The 19,778-nt window shown below is 41.5% G+C and overlaps 1 protein-coding gene across 1 annotated transcript in view; it reads right to left on the reverse strand.

Moving 5' to 3' along the window:
- TOP3A (DNA topoisomerase III alpha) overlaps positions 1-19,778 on the reverse strand; it is a 40,600-nt gene that overhangs the window by 20,403 nt on the left and 419 nt on the right. Inside the window, exons 2-8 of the mRNA XM_037163146.2 lie at positions 6,469-6,528; positions 5,493-5,566; positions 4,627-4,702; positions 3,770-3,878; positions 1,678-1,821; positions 1,339-1,509; positions 544-644 (exon numbers count right to left, since the gene is read on the reverse strand). Coding sequence (XP_037019041.2) covers positions 544-644; positions 1,339-1,509; positions 1,678-1,821; positions 3,770-3,878; positions 4,627-4,702; positions 5,493-5,566; positions 6,469-6,528 — 735 coding nt within the window. The remainder of the gene's footprint in view (positions 1-543; positions 645-1,338; positions 1,510-1,677; positions 1,822-3,769; positions 3,879-4,626; positions 4,703-5,492; positions 5,567-6,468; positions 6,529-19,778) is intronic.

The raw sequence follows: 19,778 nt of genomic DNA on the forward strand, positions 1-19,778 counted from the left end.
TCCATCTCTTACGATGTCATTTGATCGATGGCAGAGTTGGACCAGATGCCATGCAACCTCCCTCTAGCTGTAGGAGTCTGACCTAGGCTGGTCTGGCTGATCCTTATTTATTTTTATTTACTGATTTTGAGAGGGGGGAGAGAGAGAGACAGAGACAGGCAGACACCAATTCACTGTTCCACCTATCCATGCTCTCGCTGGTTGCTCCTTGTGTGTGCTGTGACTGGGGATCAGACCTGCAACCTTGGCCTAGCAGACAGAACCAGGCAATTCTTATTACTTACTAATGACAGTACTCTGCTTCAGAGAAAAATTTCAGCCATGTATTTCCTAAAATTTTGACATTACCTAAAAGTTCTACAGATCCTTTTCTTCCACCTTTTTTAGTGCTGTTTTTGAGGGGTCCTACTCTTTACTGCTCCCCAAAAAGTGATCTCCCGAGATGCAGAGACAGCTACAGCTCAGAGGGAAAAGAGCAGGACTGCTCCTCCTAGTGCAGAGACCGGCTGTCCCAGACCAGGGGAGCTTCAAACTGTTCCCTACCTCCATGCACAGATGATAGAGGACGAGACATGCCGTGTGGTTAAAGAGACGGTGCCTTTTCCAGCTGAATTCAATGATGCCATCTCTGTGGTCATGAGTTACTACCAGGGGAACACAAACAGGAAGGCCGTGACTCAGAGCTATGTGACGTGACAGATAAAAACAGTAGTACTACAGTGGCAGTCAAAGGCATATGAAACAGACAGGATCGCTGGGAAACCTGAAGTGGATCCCAAGCACTGTCAGGGCACCAACACCAGCCCACAGTGCCCGTGCTCATTCAATGGGCCCTGAGGTTCTGCACGGCAAAGGGGACCACAGGCCCCTTCCTAAGCTCCAACTGCCCCTCCCACCCTGTGAGGGTATGATGAGAGCATGAGGAAGTGAATGTGGGACGGACCTTGCCAACAAACAAACAAATGAAAGCCCAACAGAAACTGTTCTTGGACATGAGCCTGGACGGTAAACAACTGCAGAGCAGCAGCCTGTGTTTTGGCCCCACACAGCTTGCATGTGAGCAAGAGCATGGCCTTCCCACCCCCTACCCCTGCACACCCTGCACACCCTGTACACCCTGCACACCCTGTGTGCTCTGTTCTCTGTATAATTTTATACTGGGTAAGTCTGGGTGGTGGTCCAACTGCATGGGCCGGCTGCCATGGGTGCACACATAGGTCCTTATAACCTCATGCCTTTCACAGCTGGTCCTCCAGACTGACAACATGCTAAGGTTCTCTAGGACCTTGGCCCTTCGCATGAGAGGTTCCATGCCATAAATAACTCCCCCAGCCCTACCTTTAATTTTGTGGAAGACTTCTGGCACAAAAGCCTGAATGGCTTTGAACCTCTCCACCACAAACCCCAGTGTTGGGAACTGGCAGCTGCCATAACTGATCAGCTGCTCTGCCAGCACCTCAGGAAATATCCTCTGAAGCCTCAGGGTCTGAAACCTAGTGAAAGCAGCTCCTGGAAAGTGAGGAAGGACAGGGAAAACAGGAAAAACAAGAAAATGACTAACTGCACGGCCAGAGCTAGCATCACATATTTACTGCATACACAAACCTCATTTTAGCTTCCATAACCCAATGCCCAGGGGCCACATGGGCCTTCAGAGGCATAAGCCCGGCTCCTCACCAATCCTGAGGTCCAGCTCCTGCCTCACGTCCACAGCATCGCTCACCCTCTGGTCAGGCTCGGTCAAGTTCTCACAAGCCATCCTGATGGCTCGGGGGGTGATCTCAGAGAAACGGGCTCTCAACACCTGTAGAGTGGGTTTCACTGCAGAACAGAGAGACTCGCTGCAGTCAGAGTCAAGTCACATCGCCTCTCATCATCAAGGGCCTGCCTTCCTTAACAGCCTTGCATGAGAGGGAAGCAGTTCAAGAAGCTGCAAGGTGTCTGATTTTACTGGTTAGGCTAAATGCATGGTATGCTCTCTAAGAGGTAAAGTTCATTATAACTGCCAAACTGAGTAGTGTCAGAAATAGAAGTGCACTGAATTTAGCTATTAACTAAAATTCTCTGGGTGAGCCTTTCAAGACTTTAATCTCACTTGCTCTCTTAGACCTTTTGGGAAAAGAAAAATGTTAATTCAAAGGTCCCTACAAGGGAGTCTTTTTTTTGAAAAATATTTTATTTATTTATTTTTCGAGAGAGGGGAAGGGAAGGAGAAAGAGTGGGAGAGAAATATCAATGTATGGCTGTCTCTAGTACGTCCCCTGCTAGGAACTGGCCTGCAACCCAGGCATGTGTGCCCTGACTGGGAATTGAACTGTGATCCTTTGGTTCGCAGGCCTGTGCTCAATCCACTGAGCTATACCAGCGAGGGCCCTACAGGTGAATTTAACATCTTGTCATGGAAGTAACACAGGACATATATACACTGTCCCTGAAAGGCAATGTATTTAAACCATAGGAGTTATTATAGCTTCAAACTCAAGAACACGTAGAGAAAACAGCAACTCCCCCAGTCTTTGAAGCCTGTGAATGGCCTGCACATCACTTCCTTTAAGTTATAGGTGGCAAACACAAGACCTGAGGGCCGAACCCAGCCCTCCACCTTGTTTTATCTGGCCTGGCACCTTGTTTCTACCTGGCAGCAGCGCCAAGCTCCTTGCCCCTAGTTAAGGAGTAGTGACACTTATACAGTCCTAAAATTATATTTGGTCTTTTAAAGGCAATCGGGAGGCTGATATGGCCCCTCAGTGAAAATGAGTTTGACATCCCTGCTCTAAGTTATCTGAAAATGCATCATTTCAGTTTACTTCAACATTTGTTAATGTTTAGAAGATAAAATTAACATAGGAGATTGCCCTGGCTGGGTAGCTCAGCTGGTTACAACAGAGTCTCAATCTGCCAGCGTTGTGAGTTTTACCCCTGGTCAGGGCATGAACAAGAGGCAATTAATGAATGCATAAATGGGTGGAATGACAAATCAATGCTTCTCTCTCCCTCCAATGTCAATAATAAAAATAAGTTAATATAGATTTAAAAAATTGGATCTTGCACACCTAAAAATTATGTTATTAACAATAAACTTAATTTAAAAAAGAAAAAAACTAAAACAATTGAAATATTTTATTTTTTTAAATCCTTGCCCAAGGATACATTTACTGATTTGAGAGAAAGAGAAAGAAATAGAAATACTGATGTGAGAGAGAAACAATGCCTCCCATACACATCCCAACAGGATTGAATCTGCAACCTGGGCAAGTGCCCTGACTGGGAATTGAACCTGTGACCTTTCAGTGCACAGGACAATGCTCCAACCAACAGAACCACACCAGCCAGGGCCAAATGAATTATTCTAGAATTAATCTTCATACTTTACCTATGGTGCTTACATTCTTTTGTATATATTCAATATATAATAAAAAAAAATAGGACATAAGTCCCCGTTCTGGAGTGGTTGGCTATCTACTGGAACTAACAGGATAAGCCCTGCGCTTCAGGGTCTGTGCCACCTGTTGGCTCAGTCAGTCCTCATGCTGCTCTAGAATCTGTACCAGACTGGCCCAACTTTCCAGATGAGGAAGTCCAAGCACCCAAGGGGTCAGAGACTTGCTCTAAGCCAATGAGAATGGCAGATGAACTCAGGAGAAGAGTATACAGGGAAGAACTTAGGCACAGCCCCTCACACACATATTCAGGATAATCATCTACTTATGTAATCCCAAGGCAGAGAAACTCAGAAGTGGCACAGAAACTCAGAAGTGGCATCACTTACCAGCCTTGCATACGTGGATAATCTCAAACCCAATATTTTCACCTTCTCTGTCACAGTCAGTCCAGATCACCAGGGCCTGACACTGCTGAGTCTCTCGTTCCAGAGTTTTCTGAAGTTCCCAATGGAAAACACACAGTGGGAACCCAGCCCACAGAGCAATTACTTTATACCTCTATACTAAACAGATCTGACTGAATATTCATGATGTTCTTGAAATATGTCAACTTGGTGAGAAAAAAAAAACAGAAAAAACTTTCTTACCAGTTCTAAGGATGGTGAAGTAACTAATGCAACCCTCCAGCTTAGAATCACAGACCCATTCATGAGCTTCTAGAAGCTAAGGGTTGAATGTAATTATACCAGCATGAAGAAACCTAAAACTCAGTTCTAACACATACATATAACTCTAATGGGTCTGGTTATGTTCTGGTTAAAAAAATAAATAAATAAACTTCTCATCTGCATTTCATCCCAAAGTTTCCCAATTACCATTGAACTAATTACAGGTGCTCTGACTGCTTGAAAACTCACAATTTACTATCAAAGGACCACTTATACTACTTTGTAGTCTCTTCATTCTAACCAGACGGTGGGGTAGGAGCTAGAATTAGTAATTTAACAATACTTAGAGTTTAAACAACTCCTATTCATAAAAAGGCTTTATCTCAGTCCCTTGTCCACTTGGTTTAAATGGCCTCATTTATAAAATGAGTGAGAAAAATTTTTAGGTCATGGTACCTAGTTTGGTGGAAAATATCATCTCTAAATTTCAATACATTGAAAATATGGAAGTCATTCAGTTCAATTATTTTGTGGTTGCTCAACTCCAGTGCCATAGGTCTTCCAAAAGATCCTACCTTGATGTCTACAAAGTTCTCTGGGCAATACTTTTCAATTTCTGCTTCAAAGAGGACAAGGGGATTGCAGCTCTGCCTAGAGAAGAAATGAAAACACAAAAAGCACAAATGAAGGATCCTCCATTTTAATGAGGAAAATTCACTCCACTGCACTCACACATGGATCCCTAACAGAAAAAGTCCCACGTGAAAATGCCACAGTGTTAGAAGCAAGACTCTGCACCACTGAGCTGCTAAGAAGAAATTCTAGAATCCTTTCATGCCTATCTGCAACAGGACAAATGCAATCCAATGACTAAATGAAAAATTCTGGCTATTCTGGAGAGCACAAATAAAAGTAGCTATTTATTTTAAACATATGGTAAAAATTCACAATATATCAGTTAATCCTAGGTCACTGCTATGGTTTCTATAGTTTGTCCGCCCCCTCCCCATCCCTCAATTCATAAGCTCAAATCCTAATACCAAGTGATGGTGTAGAAGGTGGGGCCTTTGGATGGTGATCAGGTCATGGGGGTGGGGGCTCATGACTGGGACTAGTGTGCTTATAAAAGAGGCCCCACCGAGCTCCCTAGACCTTCTACCAGGCAAGGACACAGGGAGAGGCCAACAGTCTGCAACCAGAAGGCTCTCATCCGACCATGCTGGCACTCTGACCTCCTATTCCCAGCCTCCATAACTGGGAGAAGTAAATTTGCAGTTGATCAACCAGTCTGTGGGATCTCATTACAGCAGCCTGAATTGACTCAGAGAGTCATCAGAGTATTATAGGTTACACGGTAAAATCAACATGCCTCAAAATTCCTGTAGTCTTTTATAACTGACTGCAATAATCTGAAAGAACCTCCCCCCGGAACTGTACTGACCATTTGCGAAACTGCATCTGGAAATCATGAGCCAGCAAATGTCCAGAAACCGAAGTCATTATCATGGTAACATTCTAAATGGTAACAAAATTTGAGTTAGTCTTTTAGCAACTGTATTTTGCCACATCATTTAAATAAAAGGGAGAAACTTCTAGTACAGAGAAAAAGGGGTTACAGGCAAAGGGGAAGGAATGAATAGGTGGAGCATAGAGAATTTTTAGGGCAATGAAATGAAATGTATGTTATAATGATGGATATGTTTACATATACATTTGTCCAAACCCACAGACAGTACAACATGGAGTGAACCTCAGTGTAAACCATGGACTCTGGGTGATAATGTGTCAAGGTTGGCTCATTAATTACAACAAATGTACTGTGATGAGGGATGCTGATAATGGGGGAGGCCATGCGTGTGTGTAGGAGCAGAAGGTATGTGGGAAATCTCTGCACCTTCCCCTCAAGTTCACTGTGAACCTGAAACTGTTCTAAAAAAAATTAAGCTGATAAAAAACAAAACAAAGCAAAAACAAATTGGGAAGAAACAAACATAACATAGCTTTTTGTTATATTACATAACTAAAAGCCATAGTAATAAAAGACAATCGCCATTCTAACTCTATGACCATGATGCTTTTTGTAGTTTTTAAAATTTCCTCAAACTATTGTATATCAGCTTCTTTCTTGTTATAAAGAGCTGAGATGGGATCATATTTTATTAAAATGATCACCTATAACCAGGGATCTTCAGTTCATAACAACAGCTACTCTTAAAAGACAGTGACATATTCTTTAATGGCTAGGCTGGCTAACACTTCCTGATTAAATAATTCTGAAGTAGAGCAATTTAAAGAGGACTTGTAGTAAAAAACTGCTCTTTTTTAGTCATAGTTAAAAACCTAATAAATGTGCACCAAAATGGCGCATGATCTAAAAGCACGCTTTAGTTGTATGATGAAAATGCTATAGTGTATACCTGGCCATAGAGATGATAATCAAATTCATAGATCTTGTTGAATTTCGAAAGTCCTTCCCTCTGTAAGACAAAACAGAAATAAAGAAAATACATGAACTACATAAAAAGGATTCCTTAGCATAAAGATGAAGCAAAGCTCTGCTAAGTGGGGATATTAAAAATGTAACAGTATTTCCTATAGATAAAAACTATACTAAATTACTAACATCATTTATTAAGTGGTCCCTCAAAACACAGTTATAGGCCTTGGCCAGTTAGCTCAGTTGGTTAGAGTATCACCCAGATATGCCAAGGTTGCAGGTTCAATCCCTAGTCAAGGTACAGATTAAGAATCAACCAATGGATACATAAATAACTGGAACAACAAACTGATGTTTCTCTCTTCTTTCCCCTCTCTCTCAAAAATCAATAAATAAAAATTCTTAAAAAAATCGGGGACTTCCGCCAAGATGAAGGTGTAGGTGGAAACACTGCGTCTTCTCGCACAACCAACTCTAAAAACAACGAAGAAGATTTAGCAACAATAAACGCAGCCAAACCACAGAAAATTGAGCAATACAGAGTCCGACAACAAAGAACCACTCAGCTAGACCGGTAAGAGGGGCAGAGCCAGCAGCCGAGGGAGAATCCCAGGTGTGGGGTAGTGATGGGCAGACCCAGTGAAGGTGCAAGGCAGCTGGCTGACCATGGTCACACATTTGAGTGCAGATAAACCAGCAAAGGAGCGAGCAGTGAGATGGATTGTGCAGGCCCCAGCAGCAGGAAGGAGCAGACGGGGCCGGGGCCGCCATTGCTCCCTCTCTGACCCCACCCCCACATACAGCCTCACAAACCAGCAACCTGGTAGCCCTGCCCTGGTGAACTAAGGCTCCTCTCTTCATACCTAACAGACGAGAACAGATCGAAACATGGTTCTCAGATAAGAACAACTCAGAGCCCCAGAGCCCATAAATCTAAGCAAACAAAAAATCGACAACCTATCAGAGGCACAGTTCAAAACCCTGGTGATCAGGATGCTCACAGAACTGGTTGATTTTAGCCACAAATTAGAGGAACATATGAAGAATAAACTAATTGAAATGAAGGGAAATGCACAGGAAACCAAGAGTGATGGAAAGGAAACTGGGACTCAAATCAAGGGAGTGGACCAGAAGGAAGAAAAAAATGACCAAACAGAAAAATATGAGGAAACAAGAATCCAAAGAAATGAGGAGAGGCTTAAGAACCTCCAGGACATCTTTAAACGCTCCAACATCCGAATTATAGGGGTAGCAGAAGGGGAAGAGGAACAGCCACAAGTGGAAAACTTATTTGAACAAATAATAAAGGAGAACTTCCCCAATCTGGCAAAGGAAATGGATTTCCAGGAAATCCAGGAAGCTCAGAGAGTCCCAAAGAAGTTGGACCCAAGAAGGAACATATCAAGGCACATCATAATTACATCAGCCAAGATTCAAATGAAGGAGAGAATCCTAGAAGCAGCAAGAGATAAGGGGACAGTCACCTACAAAGGAGTTCCCATCAGACTGTCAGTGGATTTCTCAAAAGAGACCTTACAGGCAAGAAGGGGCTGGAAAGAAGTACCCCAAGTCATGAAATCCAAAGACCTTCAACCAAGATTGATCTACCCAGAAAAGCTTTCATTTAGAATGGAAGGACAGTTAAAGTGCTTCTCAAATAAGATCAAATTCAAGAAGTTCATCATCACCAAGCCCTTATTATAAGAAATGTTAAAGGGACTTATCTAAGAAAAAGAAGATAAAAAAGATGAACAGTGAAAGGACAGCAAACTCACAGTTGTTAACAACCACACCTAAAACAAAAGCAAACTAAGAGGACAGCTAGATCAGGAGCAAGCCATAGAAATGAAGATCACATGGAGGGTTAGCAACAGGAAAGTGGGAGAAGGAGAAGGGGGAAGAAGGTACAGAAAATAAGTAGCATAAACCGTAGATAGAAAATAGATGGGGGGAGGGTAAGAATAGTATGGGAAATATAGAATCTACAGAACTTGAGACATGTGGTCATAAACTAAGTGGGGGGGGGCAATGGTGGGGGAGGGGTGGGCAGGGTGGAGGGGAATGAAGGGGGGAAATAAAACAACTGTAATGGCATAATCAGTAAAATATATTTTTAGAAAGTCACTTATTAAGTCTCTACTTTAATAGAGTCCAGGGAGTTTTTATTTTGGAAAGTAACCCTGAGATCAGTTAATACACGTTTTTATACATGAGAATGGACTTGTCTAAGGTCACAAGACAAATTAATGGCCAAGAAAGGATTAGGGCATAACTCTCAATTTTCTCTTTCCTCTCCACATATTACTATCACTTCCTGGCTATACCACTGTTCCAATAAACTGGTGAATGTGGGTGAGTCATTTGCTTTTCTGAACCTCAACTTACTCTTTTTTTAAAAAGCTTTTAGTTTTATTTACTTATAGAGAGAGGGTAAGGGAAGGAGAAAGAAAGGAAGGGAAACATTGATGTGAGAGAGAAATTAGCAACAATTGCTGCACACCTCCAACTGGGGACATGGCCCACAACCCAGGCATATGCCTTGACTGGGAATTGAACTGGTGAGCTTTCAGTTTGCAGGCCGGTGCTCAATCCACTGAGCCACATCAGCGAGGGCAATTTATTATTTTTTTTAATTTTTATTTTATTTACTGATTTTAGAGATAGGGAGGGAGGAAAAGAGGGAGGGAGAGAAAGAAACATCGATTTGTTGTTCCATTTATTCATGCATGCATGCATTGTTTTTTGTATGTGCCCTGACCAGAGATCAAACCCACAACTTTGGTGTATTGGAAAGATGCTCTAACCTGGCCAGCATCACCTCAATTTATTCTTGAATGGAGTTACCTCCAAGGTCCCTCTGGCTCTGAAATCCATTAACACTATGAGACCCAGTCAGGATTGGAATCCAGTCTAAACAGCACTTCTTCAACTGCATTTACCGATGAGTAAGATCCTCACTAGATAGATCCCACCTTCTTCCACAAACAGGGCTGTGATGCAAACCCCTACAACACCACAAAAATCTGCATATCACTTTTGAACCTCCCCCCAAAACTTAACTACTAATAGTTTACTTTGACTGAAGGCTTAATGATAACAAATAGTCGACATATATTTTGTATGTTACATGTATTATATACTGTATTCTTACAGTAGAGTAACGTAGGGAAAAGAAAATGTTATTAAGAAAATATATTTATAGTACTGCATGTATTTACTGGAAAAAATGCATACATAAAGCTGCATATGTTCAAACTTGTGTTATTCGAGGGTCAACTGTATTTTTGTATGTGAGTTTCACACCAACTGCACAGAAGACAAGAGAAAGGTAAACTGGAAACTGGAGAAATGTTCAAGGGCCAAGGAAAATCAGTGTCAACAAGATCCTCCCTCAGGCTCACAAATACAATTTTTCTGTGTGGAACACTGAATGAGGTTCTTTATAAATGGCAAATTTGAGGAGGAAATTTTATTTTAGTATTTGATAGATAACTAAGAGTTCATTGTTTTAATGGTTGCCAAGAAAAGAAACTCCCCTCTATAATTCCAAATACTAGTTAAGCATTTTTAGTACAGTAGTCCCCCCCTATCCTCAGGGAATACATTCCAAGAACCCCAGTAGATCCCTGAAACCTCAAATACTACTGAAACCTACAAAAAGTTGGGAAAAAAGTACAACCCCTGTTAACATAATGAGAATGGTTTGCGTAACACTGATGTAATCTGGCAGCCAAGACAGTGGACTGGAATGTGCATGTGTGAACAACGATGACTTCACAGTACTAGTCAGTGGGTGCGGCAGACGTCATGGAGTGAGCATGTGTACTATGTGGTTATCACATTCAAAATGACTAAATGAGGAGAGCAATGAATCAGCATCAGATTTAGCATTAAGCTTGAACATTCCAGAACTTCTGGTCAAGATGGCAGCATAGGTAAACACTGCTGACCTCCTCACACACCACATCAAAACTATAACTAAGGTATAGAATAACAATCACTCAGAAACTATCAGAAACCAAGTTGAATGGAAGTCTGACAACTACAGAATTAAAGAAACCACATCCATCCAGAATGGTAGGAGAGGAGGACACGTGAAATGTGCTGGTCACACGCCCACACGCAGTAGTCAAAAAATTCAGGAGGAATATCTTGGGAGCAAGGAGTCCCAGCCCCACAACAGGCCTCCCAGCCCAGGGTTCCAGTGTCAGTAAGATAAATCCCCATAACTTTTGGCTGCAAAAACCAGTGGGGATTGAATTGGAGGAAGAAACTTCTGTAATCCCAAATAGTTCCTCTTAAAGAACCCACACATGGACTTACTCAGACTCACTCCCTCTGAGCTTCAGCAATGGGGTAGCAGCTTGAAAGGCACCAGTGGCATGCAGAGAGGAACTAAAGTGTCTGGCTTCAAGGTGGAAGCTGGGGGACAGCTTTCTCCCAGACAGAAAGGTGGGCAGAGGCCACTGTCCCCTTTCTAAATCCTCTCTCCACACAGACACAGAGCCAGCAGGCAGGTACCACATCTGAGACTCCATCAACCTGGTTAACACTGTTTGTCCAGCGCTGAAGATCCCGAGACTCAGTCCCACCCAACTTATGGTCGCACCTAAACTGTTAACCATGACTTTTCCATATGAATGACTGGTCTTGGCTCATGCCACACGAATTCCTAATTCCAATCAAATAAGCAACAGTTGGCTTCAGTAAGCAGCAGCCAGCCTAGATTCACAGCTTGACTTTGCCTGGGAATCTCCAAGCCCAGCACAAGTAGGAGCCATCTCAGATTGCTTCATAGCTCAGGCAGGTGGCCCCAGGCAGAACCTAGATGGGGGCTGATCTTGGCCTGTACCACCCAGCAAACCCCAGAGGCCCTGCATAGCTGATCCTCTAAAGAGTGTAGAAATTGGTGGTCAGTGGTCACGGCCAGTCCTCAGAACTCACTGACCTGGGTAAATCATTCCCACTGACCTGCCAACAGCAATCAAAGCTCAACTACAAGAAGAGGGTGTACTCAGCCCATATGAAGGGCATACCTCAAGTACCCAACTTGGGTGATAGGGGAGGCTGTGCCATTGGGCCCAGCAGGACACCTACTACATTAGGCCATACTACCAAGACACTAAGTCATAACAGCTCTACCTAGTACACAGAAACAAACACAGGGAAGCTGCCCAAATGAGGAGACAAAGAAACATGGCCCAAATGAAAGAAAAGATCAAAACTCCAGAAAAGGAACTAAACAAAATTGAGATAGGATATCTACCAAATGCTGTTGGGAACCATTCTGCCTGGTTTCAGGAGCTGTAACCTCACCAACAGACAAAAAGGCCCCACGGCTAGGGGACTTCGGGACCACAAGCCACTAAGGAGGCGAAACTTATTCTCCCAGCAGGGGTGCAACTTCTGCCCCCCTTACTTCATCCTGCTTGTTCCCTGGAGGATGGCTTGATAGTCAATGACAGGTAAGATTCCTCAAGGAAGGAACAACTTAAGACAGGCACAGCTGCAAAGGGGTCATCAGGGAAGGACTTAGGAGATTGTGGAGGAGGGACAAAAGACCCTCACCCCCCAGCTTTGTCAGAGCCTGAGTCCTCACTCTATCTGTAAAAGTCTCCTAATCTCTTGGCTGCCTTGCTTCCCCAACCTGATTCAGGCCTGAAACAATGCCGAAGGTGGGTGAAGCCCTCAGACCTAAGAAAGAATGCATTAAATCCTGTGAAACCTACTTTACTAGGAATGTCTTCAAGCTATGCATACTAAATGTTTAGGGTCCAAACACAAATGAATTTGTTTCCCCAGGTTTTATGGCTGATTGGCATCACCCTGTCTACCAGACCCTGACTCAAAAGGACCCCCCCCATGAGTCCAGGAATATTACTTGTAAACCTTATCTCCTTTCTTTGATATGCATCCCTATGCAAGCTAAACTCAATAAAAGGCATTTGGGAGAAGGGCTCAGGGCATTCCCCACTAGAGGGAATTGCCACCCTCTTTCCTGCTGGAACAATAGATTATGTCTGGGATGATTTATTCTCATCCATGTCAACCAGGAGAGCTCTGTGGGACAGAGTTCACCCACGAGATGCAGAATCCAAAACACTGGTTATAAGGATGCTCAAGGAACTTGGGATCTCAACAGCATAAAAAAGATGCAGTCAGAAATGAAGGATACACTAACTGAAATAAAGAACAATTTACAGGGAACAACAATACAGTGAATGAAGCTGAGAATCAAATCAATAATTTGGAACATAAGGAAGAAAAAAAACAACCATGAGGAACAACAAGAAAAAAGAATCCAAAAAAACAAACATAGTGTAAGGATTCACTGGGACTACTGCAAGCGATACAACATTCACATCATAGGGGTACCAGAAGGAGAAGATTAAGAGCAAGAAATTAGAAATTTGGAAAAGAAAAGAAAGAAAAGAAAAAAAAGGAAAGAAAGAAAGAAGAGAAAAGAAAAGGAAAGAAAAGAAAAAAGAAAAGAAAAGAAAAGAAAGCAAGCTCCCCTAATTTGGTGAAAGAAATAGACATGCAAGTCCAGGAAGCACGGAGAGTCCCAGACAAGTTGGACCCAAAGAGGAACACACCAAGTCACATCATAATTAAAATGCCAAATGTTAAAAGTAAAGAGGGAATCTTTATCTTTAACAAGCAGCAAGAGAAAAGCGGAGAGTTACCTCCAGGGCAGTTCCCATAACATTGTCAGCTGATTTCTGAAAAGAAATGTTGCAGGCTAAGAGGGACTGGCAAGAAATATTCAAAGTAGTGAAAATCAGGGATCTACAGCCAAGATTGTTCTACCCAGCAAACCTATCATTTAGAATCAAAGGGTAGATAAAGATCCTGATGCATAACAAGGTTGAGGTACCCTGGCTGCAACAAGGCTGAGTCCTGCTAACTCAACCTTTCCCCAGTTCAGCCCCAAGTTGTTCCAAGGTGCACATCAATGGTTCTTTGAGTCTCTTGAGAACTCCGTCTGAACACCACTGTTCTAATCCTCTCCAGGTAAATGATTTAGCAAATAACATGGATGACCCCAGGTTCAGGACTCTCCTAGGCAGTCTCCTCTACCAATGGAGAGTCTTAAGGATGTGAAATATTTTCCTGATATTTCAAATCTCCCTGTAATTCCCATGTGTGATTCTACCCCTTAGATGAAGTTCTCAGATGCTTGAGGCTACTCCCAATTATAGTGTTTTGGAGCCCACAGAAAGAAAACCTAGTAGATAGACTAAGAATGTAGCTCTGTGATGTCTTTGCTATCCACTCTACTAAAAAAGAGTCTAAGTCACATCTTCTCTAAGCACTTTGTAGAAACTGATCACACCGCTGTCACTTGTTTGCTGCCACTTAATCTGTAGTAGGATTCTTTTTAAGATTTCTCCTTTTAAGCCCTGGTTGGTGTGGCTCAGTGGATTGAGTGCTGGCCTGCAAACCAGAGGGTTGCAGGTTTGATTCCTAGTTGGGGCACATGCCTGGGTTATGGGCTGGGTCGCCGGTGTGGGGTGCACGAGAGGCAACCACATGTTGATGTTTCTCTCCCTCTCTTTCTCCTTCCGTTACCCTCTCTCTAAAAATAGATCAATAAAATCTTTAAAATTTTTCTCCTTTTGAATATAAAAATAAAATCATGAAAAATTTGTACATACATAAAAACATCCTCAAGGATCTATTAGTTATTAGTAGCAGTTGCTGTGGCTGGTGGGGAGTTTACTTCTTGATATATGTATGTATTCTCTGAATTCTGTTCAATAATTACAACTGTTTAACTACTGTTAAAGAAAAAAGTGAAAAATTTTATCTCTTTAATATTTCCTGAATTTCTTTCAAATATATGTGTATATATGTTTAAAACATATATTAAAGTGTTTTCCATAATGTCTAATAACCCATCACAAATTGCATACAATTTATTTAACCATTATATTTCTATTATTGGTTCTTGTTATTTCAATTCCTTGCTATTATAAAGCTAAAATGGCTATCATTTGATTCTGATCTGTGTGTGTCTGTATGTTTTAGCACCTCCACAGAATTTAAGGACATTAAATGGTAGAGATTATGACATTTGGTGAACATTTACCATGTGTTTTTCATGTAGCTGGCTCTGTTTGAGGGATGAAAAAATGAATAGGAGCTGTCACTGTTCTTGGGGAGGTGAAACACCATGGGACAGATGGACAAATAGCTAGATAACTCCACTCATGATGACTGCTACCATCAAGAGAGATGAAAATGCATCTGGAAGCAGAGAAGGAAATGAATAGAGAGGACATTTAGGAAAGACTTCACAAAAGAGGTTACATTTAGGTTGCCTTTTATTTCTTTTTTAAAAGACAAAGAGTTCATTAGGAAAAAAGAAGGAAATTATCATTCTAGAAGAGGAACCAAGATTCATAAAAGCATGGTGAACTTTTAAACTCAGTTTCTATCACTCCCTTCCTTTCCATTCCCTCTGCTCCTACTTGAATTATTCCAATGGTTTCTAGAGTTCAGGCCTCTGACCTTTCACAAGGGAACTCCAACAGCTGTTGCCTTGACTCTAGGTGTTCACTCTTCAAATCCTCTGCTGCCAGAGTGATTTTGACACAAATATGACCCCAGTACTCCCCCACTTAAACCTATGTTGCTGCCCTGACCAGGTGGCTCAGTTGGTTGGAGCATTATCCCATGTACCAAAAGGTTGCAGGTTCAATTCCCAGTCGGAGCACATATCTAAGATGGAGGTTCAATCCCTGGTGGGGGTGTGTACAGGAGACAATTGATCAATGTTTCTCTCTCAATAAACATATATCCTCAGATGAAGATTTAAAAAAACCTACACTGCTCATGTCAATAGATGCAGAAAAAGCCTTTAATAAATAAATATTCAACATCCTTCACAATGAAACCCCACAGCTAACATCATGATACTCAATGGTAGAACAGTGAAAGCTTTTCTTTTAAGATGAAGAACAAGACAAGAATGTCTGTTTCACCATTGTATCTAAGATTACTAGATTTTAGCCAGAGCAATTAGATACAAACAAACAAACAAACAAATAAATAAATAAAAACATTCCAATTGGAAAGGAAGGAGAAATATTTCTATTCACAGGCGATAAGATTTTATAGACAGATCTTAAAGAAGCAAAAAGACAAAACAAAACAAAAACAAAAACAACTATTTGTACTGGTAAAAATAAATCCAGCATATTTGCAGGATATAACTTACACACAAAAAATCTCCAGTAGTAATGAACAATCTGAAGAGGACATTAAGAAAACAATTCCATTCATACAACATCCCAAAGCCAATGAAAACTACAACACATTGCTGAAAGAATTTAAAGACTTAAATAAATGGAAAAACTGTGTTCATAGACTGCAGACAATACTAAGATGGTAATACTTCCCAAAGTGATTTACAGATTCAGTGCAAGCCTTACAAAACTCCCAACAGCCTTTTTTGCAAAAGAAATAGAAAAGCTGATCCTACATTTCCTACACAGTTGCAAGGGCCCCAAGTAGCCATAACAGCATTTTTGAAAAAAGAGAATTACCTATATTTTTCGGACCATAAGACACACCTACGTTTTAGAGGAGAAAGATAGGGAAAAATTTTTTGAAGCAAAAAATGTGGTAAAATATTTAATAACATAAATAACATAATATTTCACCAACGTAAATGTAAACAGAACTCAATAGCAGCACTAACAACCATTATTCCTCCCAATTTTGGGGAGAAAACAAGTCTCATCTTATAGTCCAAAAAGTGTGGTAAGTTGAAGGACTTATACTGCCCATTTTCAAAACTCACTACCAAGCTACAATAATCAAAACAGTGTGGTACTGGTATAAGACCAGATATACAGAAAAAAAGAATAGAATTGAAAGTCCAGAAAGAAAGCCAAGCATCTATGGTCAATTGATTTTTGGCAAGCGTTCCTAGACTACCTGATGGAAAAAGTCTGTCTTTTTATTTTTTATTTTGAAGATTTTATTTATTTTTGGACTGAGGAAAGGAAGGGAAAAAGAGAGGGAGAACATCAATTAGTTGCCTCTTGCGCATGCACCAACTGGGAACCTGGCTGCAACCCAGGCACGTGCCCTGATTGGGAATCGAACCAGCAACTTTTTTCTTTTGGGACAATGCTCAACCAACTGAGCTACACCAGTCAGGGCAAAAAAGAATCATCTTTTCACCAAATGGGAAAAACTGAATACCCACATGCAAAAGAATAAAGTTGGATTCTTATTTTATACTATATGGAAAAAATTAACTAAAAATGGAGCAATGACCTAAATATAAGAGCTAAAACTCTTAGAAGAAAACATAGGGGCAAGTCTTCATGACCTTAGATTTGGCAATACTTTAGATATGACACTAAGAGCATAATCCACAAAAGAAGAAAAAACAGGTAAACTGGAGTTCATACAAATTAAAACCTTTTGTGCATCAAAGAACACAAACAAGAGAGTGAAAAGACAACCCACTGAAGAGGACAAAATATTTGCAAATTGTTTATCTAAGAAGGATCTAGAATCCTGAACATGTAAAGGACTCCTACAACTCAATGCAAGACAAACAACTCAATTCAAAAACAGGTGGAAGACATAAACAGATATTTCTCCAAAGAAGGTACAGTGACCAATAAACTCATGAAAACACTCTCAGTGTCATTAGTTATTTGGGAAATGCAAATCAAAACCACCACATAATCAAAAGGAATGGAAAAAAAACCACCAAGTGTTAGTGAAGGAGTAGAGAAACTTCTAACTTTGCTGGTGAGAATGTAAAATGTTTCAGCCACTGTAGAAAATAATTTGACAATTCCTCAAAAAGTTAACCATAGAGTGAAGTTATAGCCCAACAGCTGCACACCTAGGAATTTGCTGCAAAGAACTGAAAACAGGCACTCACACAAAAACTTGTACATAAATGCTTACAGCAGCTCTCTCTTTTTAAAGATTTTTATTTATTTATCTTCAGAGGGGAAGGGAAGGAGAGAGGGATAGAAACATCAATGTATGGTTGCCTCTCATGCGCCCCCCGCTGGGACCTGGCCTGCAACCCAGGCATGCGCCCCAACTGGGAATTGAACCACAATCCTCTGGCTCGCAGGCCCGGCTCAATCCACCGAGCCACACCAGCCAGGGCAGCAGCTCTCTTCATAATAGCCCAAGGTGGAATCAACTTAAATGTCACCAACTAGTGGATGGATAACAAAATGTGATCTATCTATACAATGGAATATTATTCAGTCTTTCACGAACACAGTACTAATACATGCTACAACATGGGTGAATTTCAGAAACAGCACACTAAGTAAAAGAAGCCTGACATAAGAGGCCTCATGTTATGACTCTTTTTATATGAAATATCCAGAATAAGCAAATTCTTGGGGACAGAAAGCAGATTAGTGGTTGCCAGGGACTTGGAGAAGTAGAGAATGGGGAGTGACTGCTTATTGGCTATGGAGTTTCCTTGTGGTGTGATAAAAAATCTGGAACTCGATAGAAGTGATGGTTGCACAACATTTGAGAATATACTAAATGCTACTTCAAAATAGTTTAAATGGTAAATGTTACATATACTTTAACACTTGTGTATAAAACATTACATGGCTCTCTAATATTCTTATGATCTGCCTTCAACTTCCTCTCTTTGCTTAACTCCCTGATTCCTCCTCCCACTCCTAACTTCTCAGTTTTTTTACACTCCAAACTGTTTCAAGCCACTGGTTGTTCTTTATACATAATGTTTCCACTGCTGGGTAAGACTTTCAAGTCTCAGCTCAAACATTCATCTAACAATTATTGACTTAAAGACTCCTGTATTCCAGGCACCATGTTAGGCACTAGAAATACAACAATGAACAAAACAGACACAGACCCTTTCCTTTGGAGCTTAGAGGCCAAGGAGGGGTGGTGAGTGACATCAAATAAATTATTTTCACTCTAATTGGTAGCTATCTTCCAAACAGATCAGCGCACCATGACGGCACATCATAAAATGTCCCTCTCCCAGCTGGGGGGAGAGAATGAAAGGAAAGGTTCCTTGAAGAAGAAACATTTAAACAAAGCCCCGAAGAATACAGAAGTAAGTAAGTTAGGTGTAGATGGGCCATTTTTAGGAGGCCCAGAGCCCTCCCTCTAAGTAGACAAACCTTTGAGCTGGTCACCAGGACTCTTGGCATTGGAAAGAGCTGAACCTCTCAGCAGCCATACAACCTTAGCTCCTACTCCCACTAGCCACACACTAGAAACAGTTCTAAGGACTCTGGGATTTGAAAGAAAAAGGAGCAGGGAACTTTACCCCATGATCTCATAACTGTTCTCTGGAAAACCATTTCAGGCTCCACTTTTGTTGTTTGAGAGACTTTCCTGAACTGCTCTTAAGGCCTTCATGTTAACTCCCTTTTGAAACCCTTTCTTACTCTCCCTTTCCTTTGTGCTCCAGTGTGTCTCCAATACATCTAATCCCTTACTTGCCTGTCTCTCAGAATTTGTATTCATGTGGACCCTGTGAAAGAAGACAATCAATAAGGGCTCCTATTGGCTAACTGGGCTCAAATATTTAAAAAAAACAGAGCCTAATAACCATTTCTACACAAGGTCCTCTCATGCAAATTGGTATTCACAGAGAAGCCTGCTCTGAACTGCCAGCCTGCACTGTTTTTGCCACCTGAGCAGCCCTTACAAAGGAGTTCCTGGAATCCTATTTCAACCGCTCGGACTGACGCTTTTTCCAATCCATCTGAGTCGTGCAACTATATTTCCCCCGCCAACCAGAGGGGCTCCATTCTGAACAAGGACTATAGTGTCTTTTGGACCAAACTGCAAGGATTTGGAGTCCTCATTTGCATAAAGAAGGACTGATTAGGGATCGGGGGTGGGACTTATGTCTATACAAATCAGTTTCCCTTCCGAGCATTTTCCTTGTCCACCTAAGAATGTTTCCCCAGCTGAAGCTCAAAGACCCATGGCTGTTTTGCACTGGATAAAGTTTCCTTCTTCACTGCACCCCAAGTTAGGGATTCCTCTGTTGAATTGGTAGTCAAGGGCGATTGCTGGCATTAGGAAAAAGTCTGAGATCTGCCTCTAACCTCCAAACCGTAGAGTTGCCCCGTCAATAGGCCCTTAAAAGCTGTAGAATCGACATGTCTGCAGAACAGCAGGGGGGATGGCAGAAAATAGGGTTCCCTGGGAATGATCAGGCAGGGCTTGAATGCCAAGTTAAAGGAGCTTGGTCAGTGATTCCCAAATTCATCGGGTTTTAGAATCCCGAGGGAAGAATGA

This window comes from Artibeus jamaicensis, unplaced genomic scaffold (genome assembly GCF_021234435.1).
Source record: "Artibeus jamaicensis isolate MK-2021 breed Jamaican fruit bat unplaced genomic scaffold, CSHL_Jam_final contig_419, whole genome shotgun sequence".
Taxonomy (NCBI): domain Eukaryota; kingdom Metazoa; phylum Chordata; class Mammalia; order Chiroptera; family Phyllostomidae; genus Artibeus; species Artibeus jamaicensis.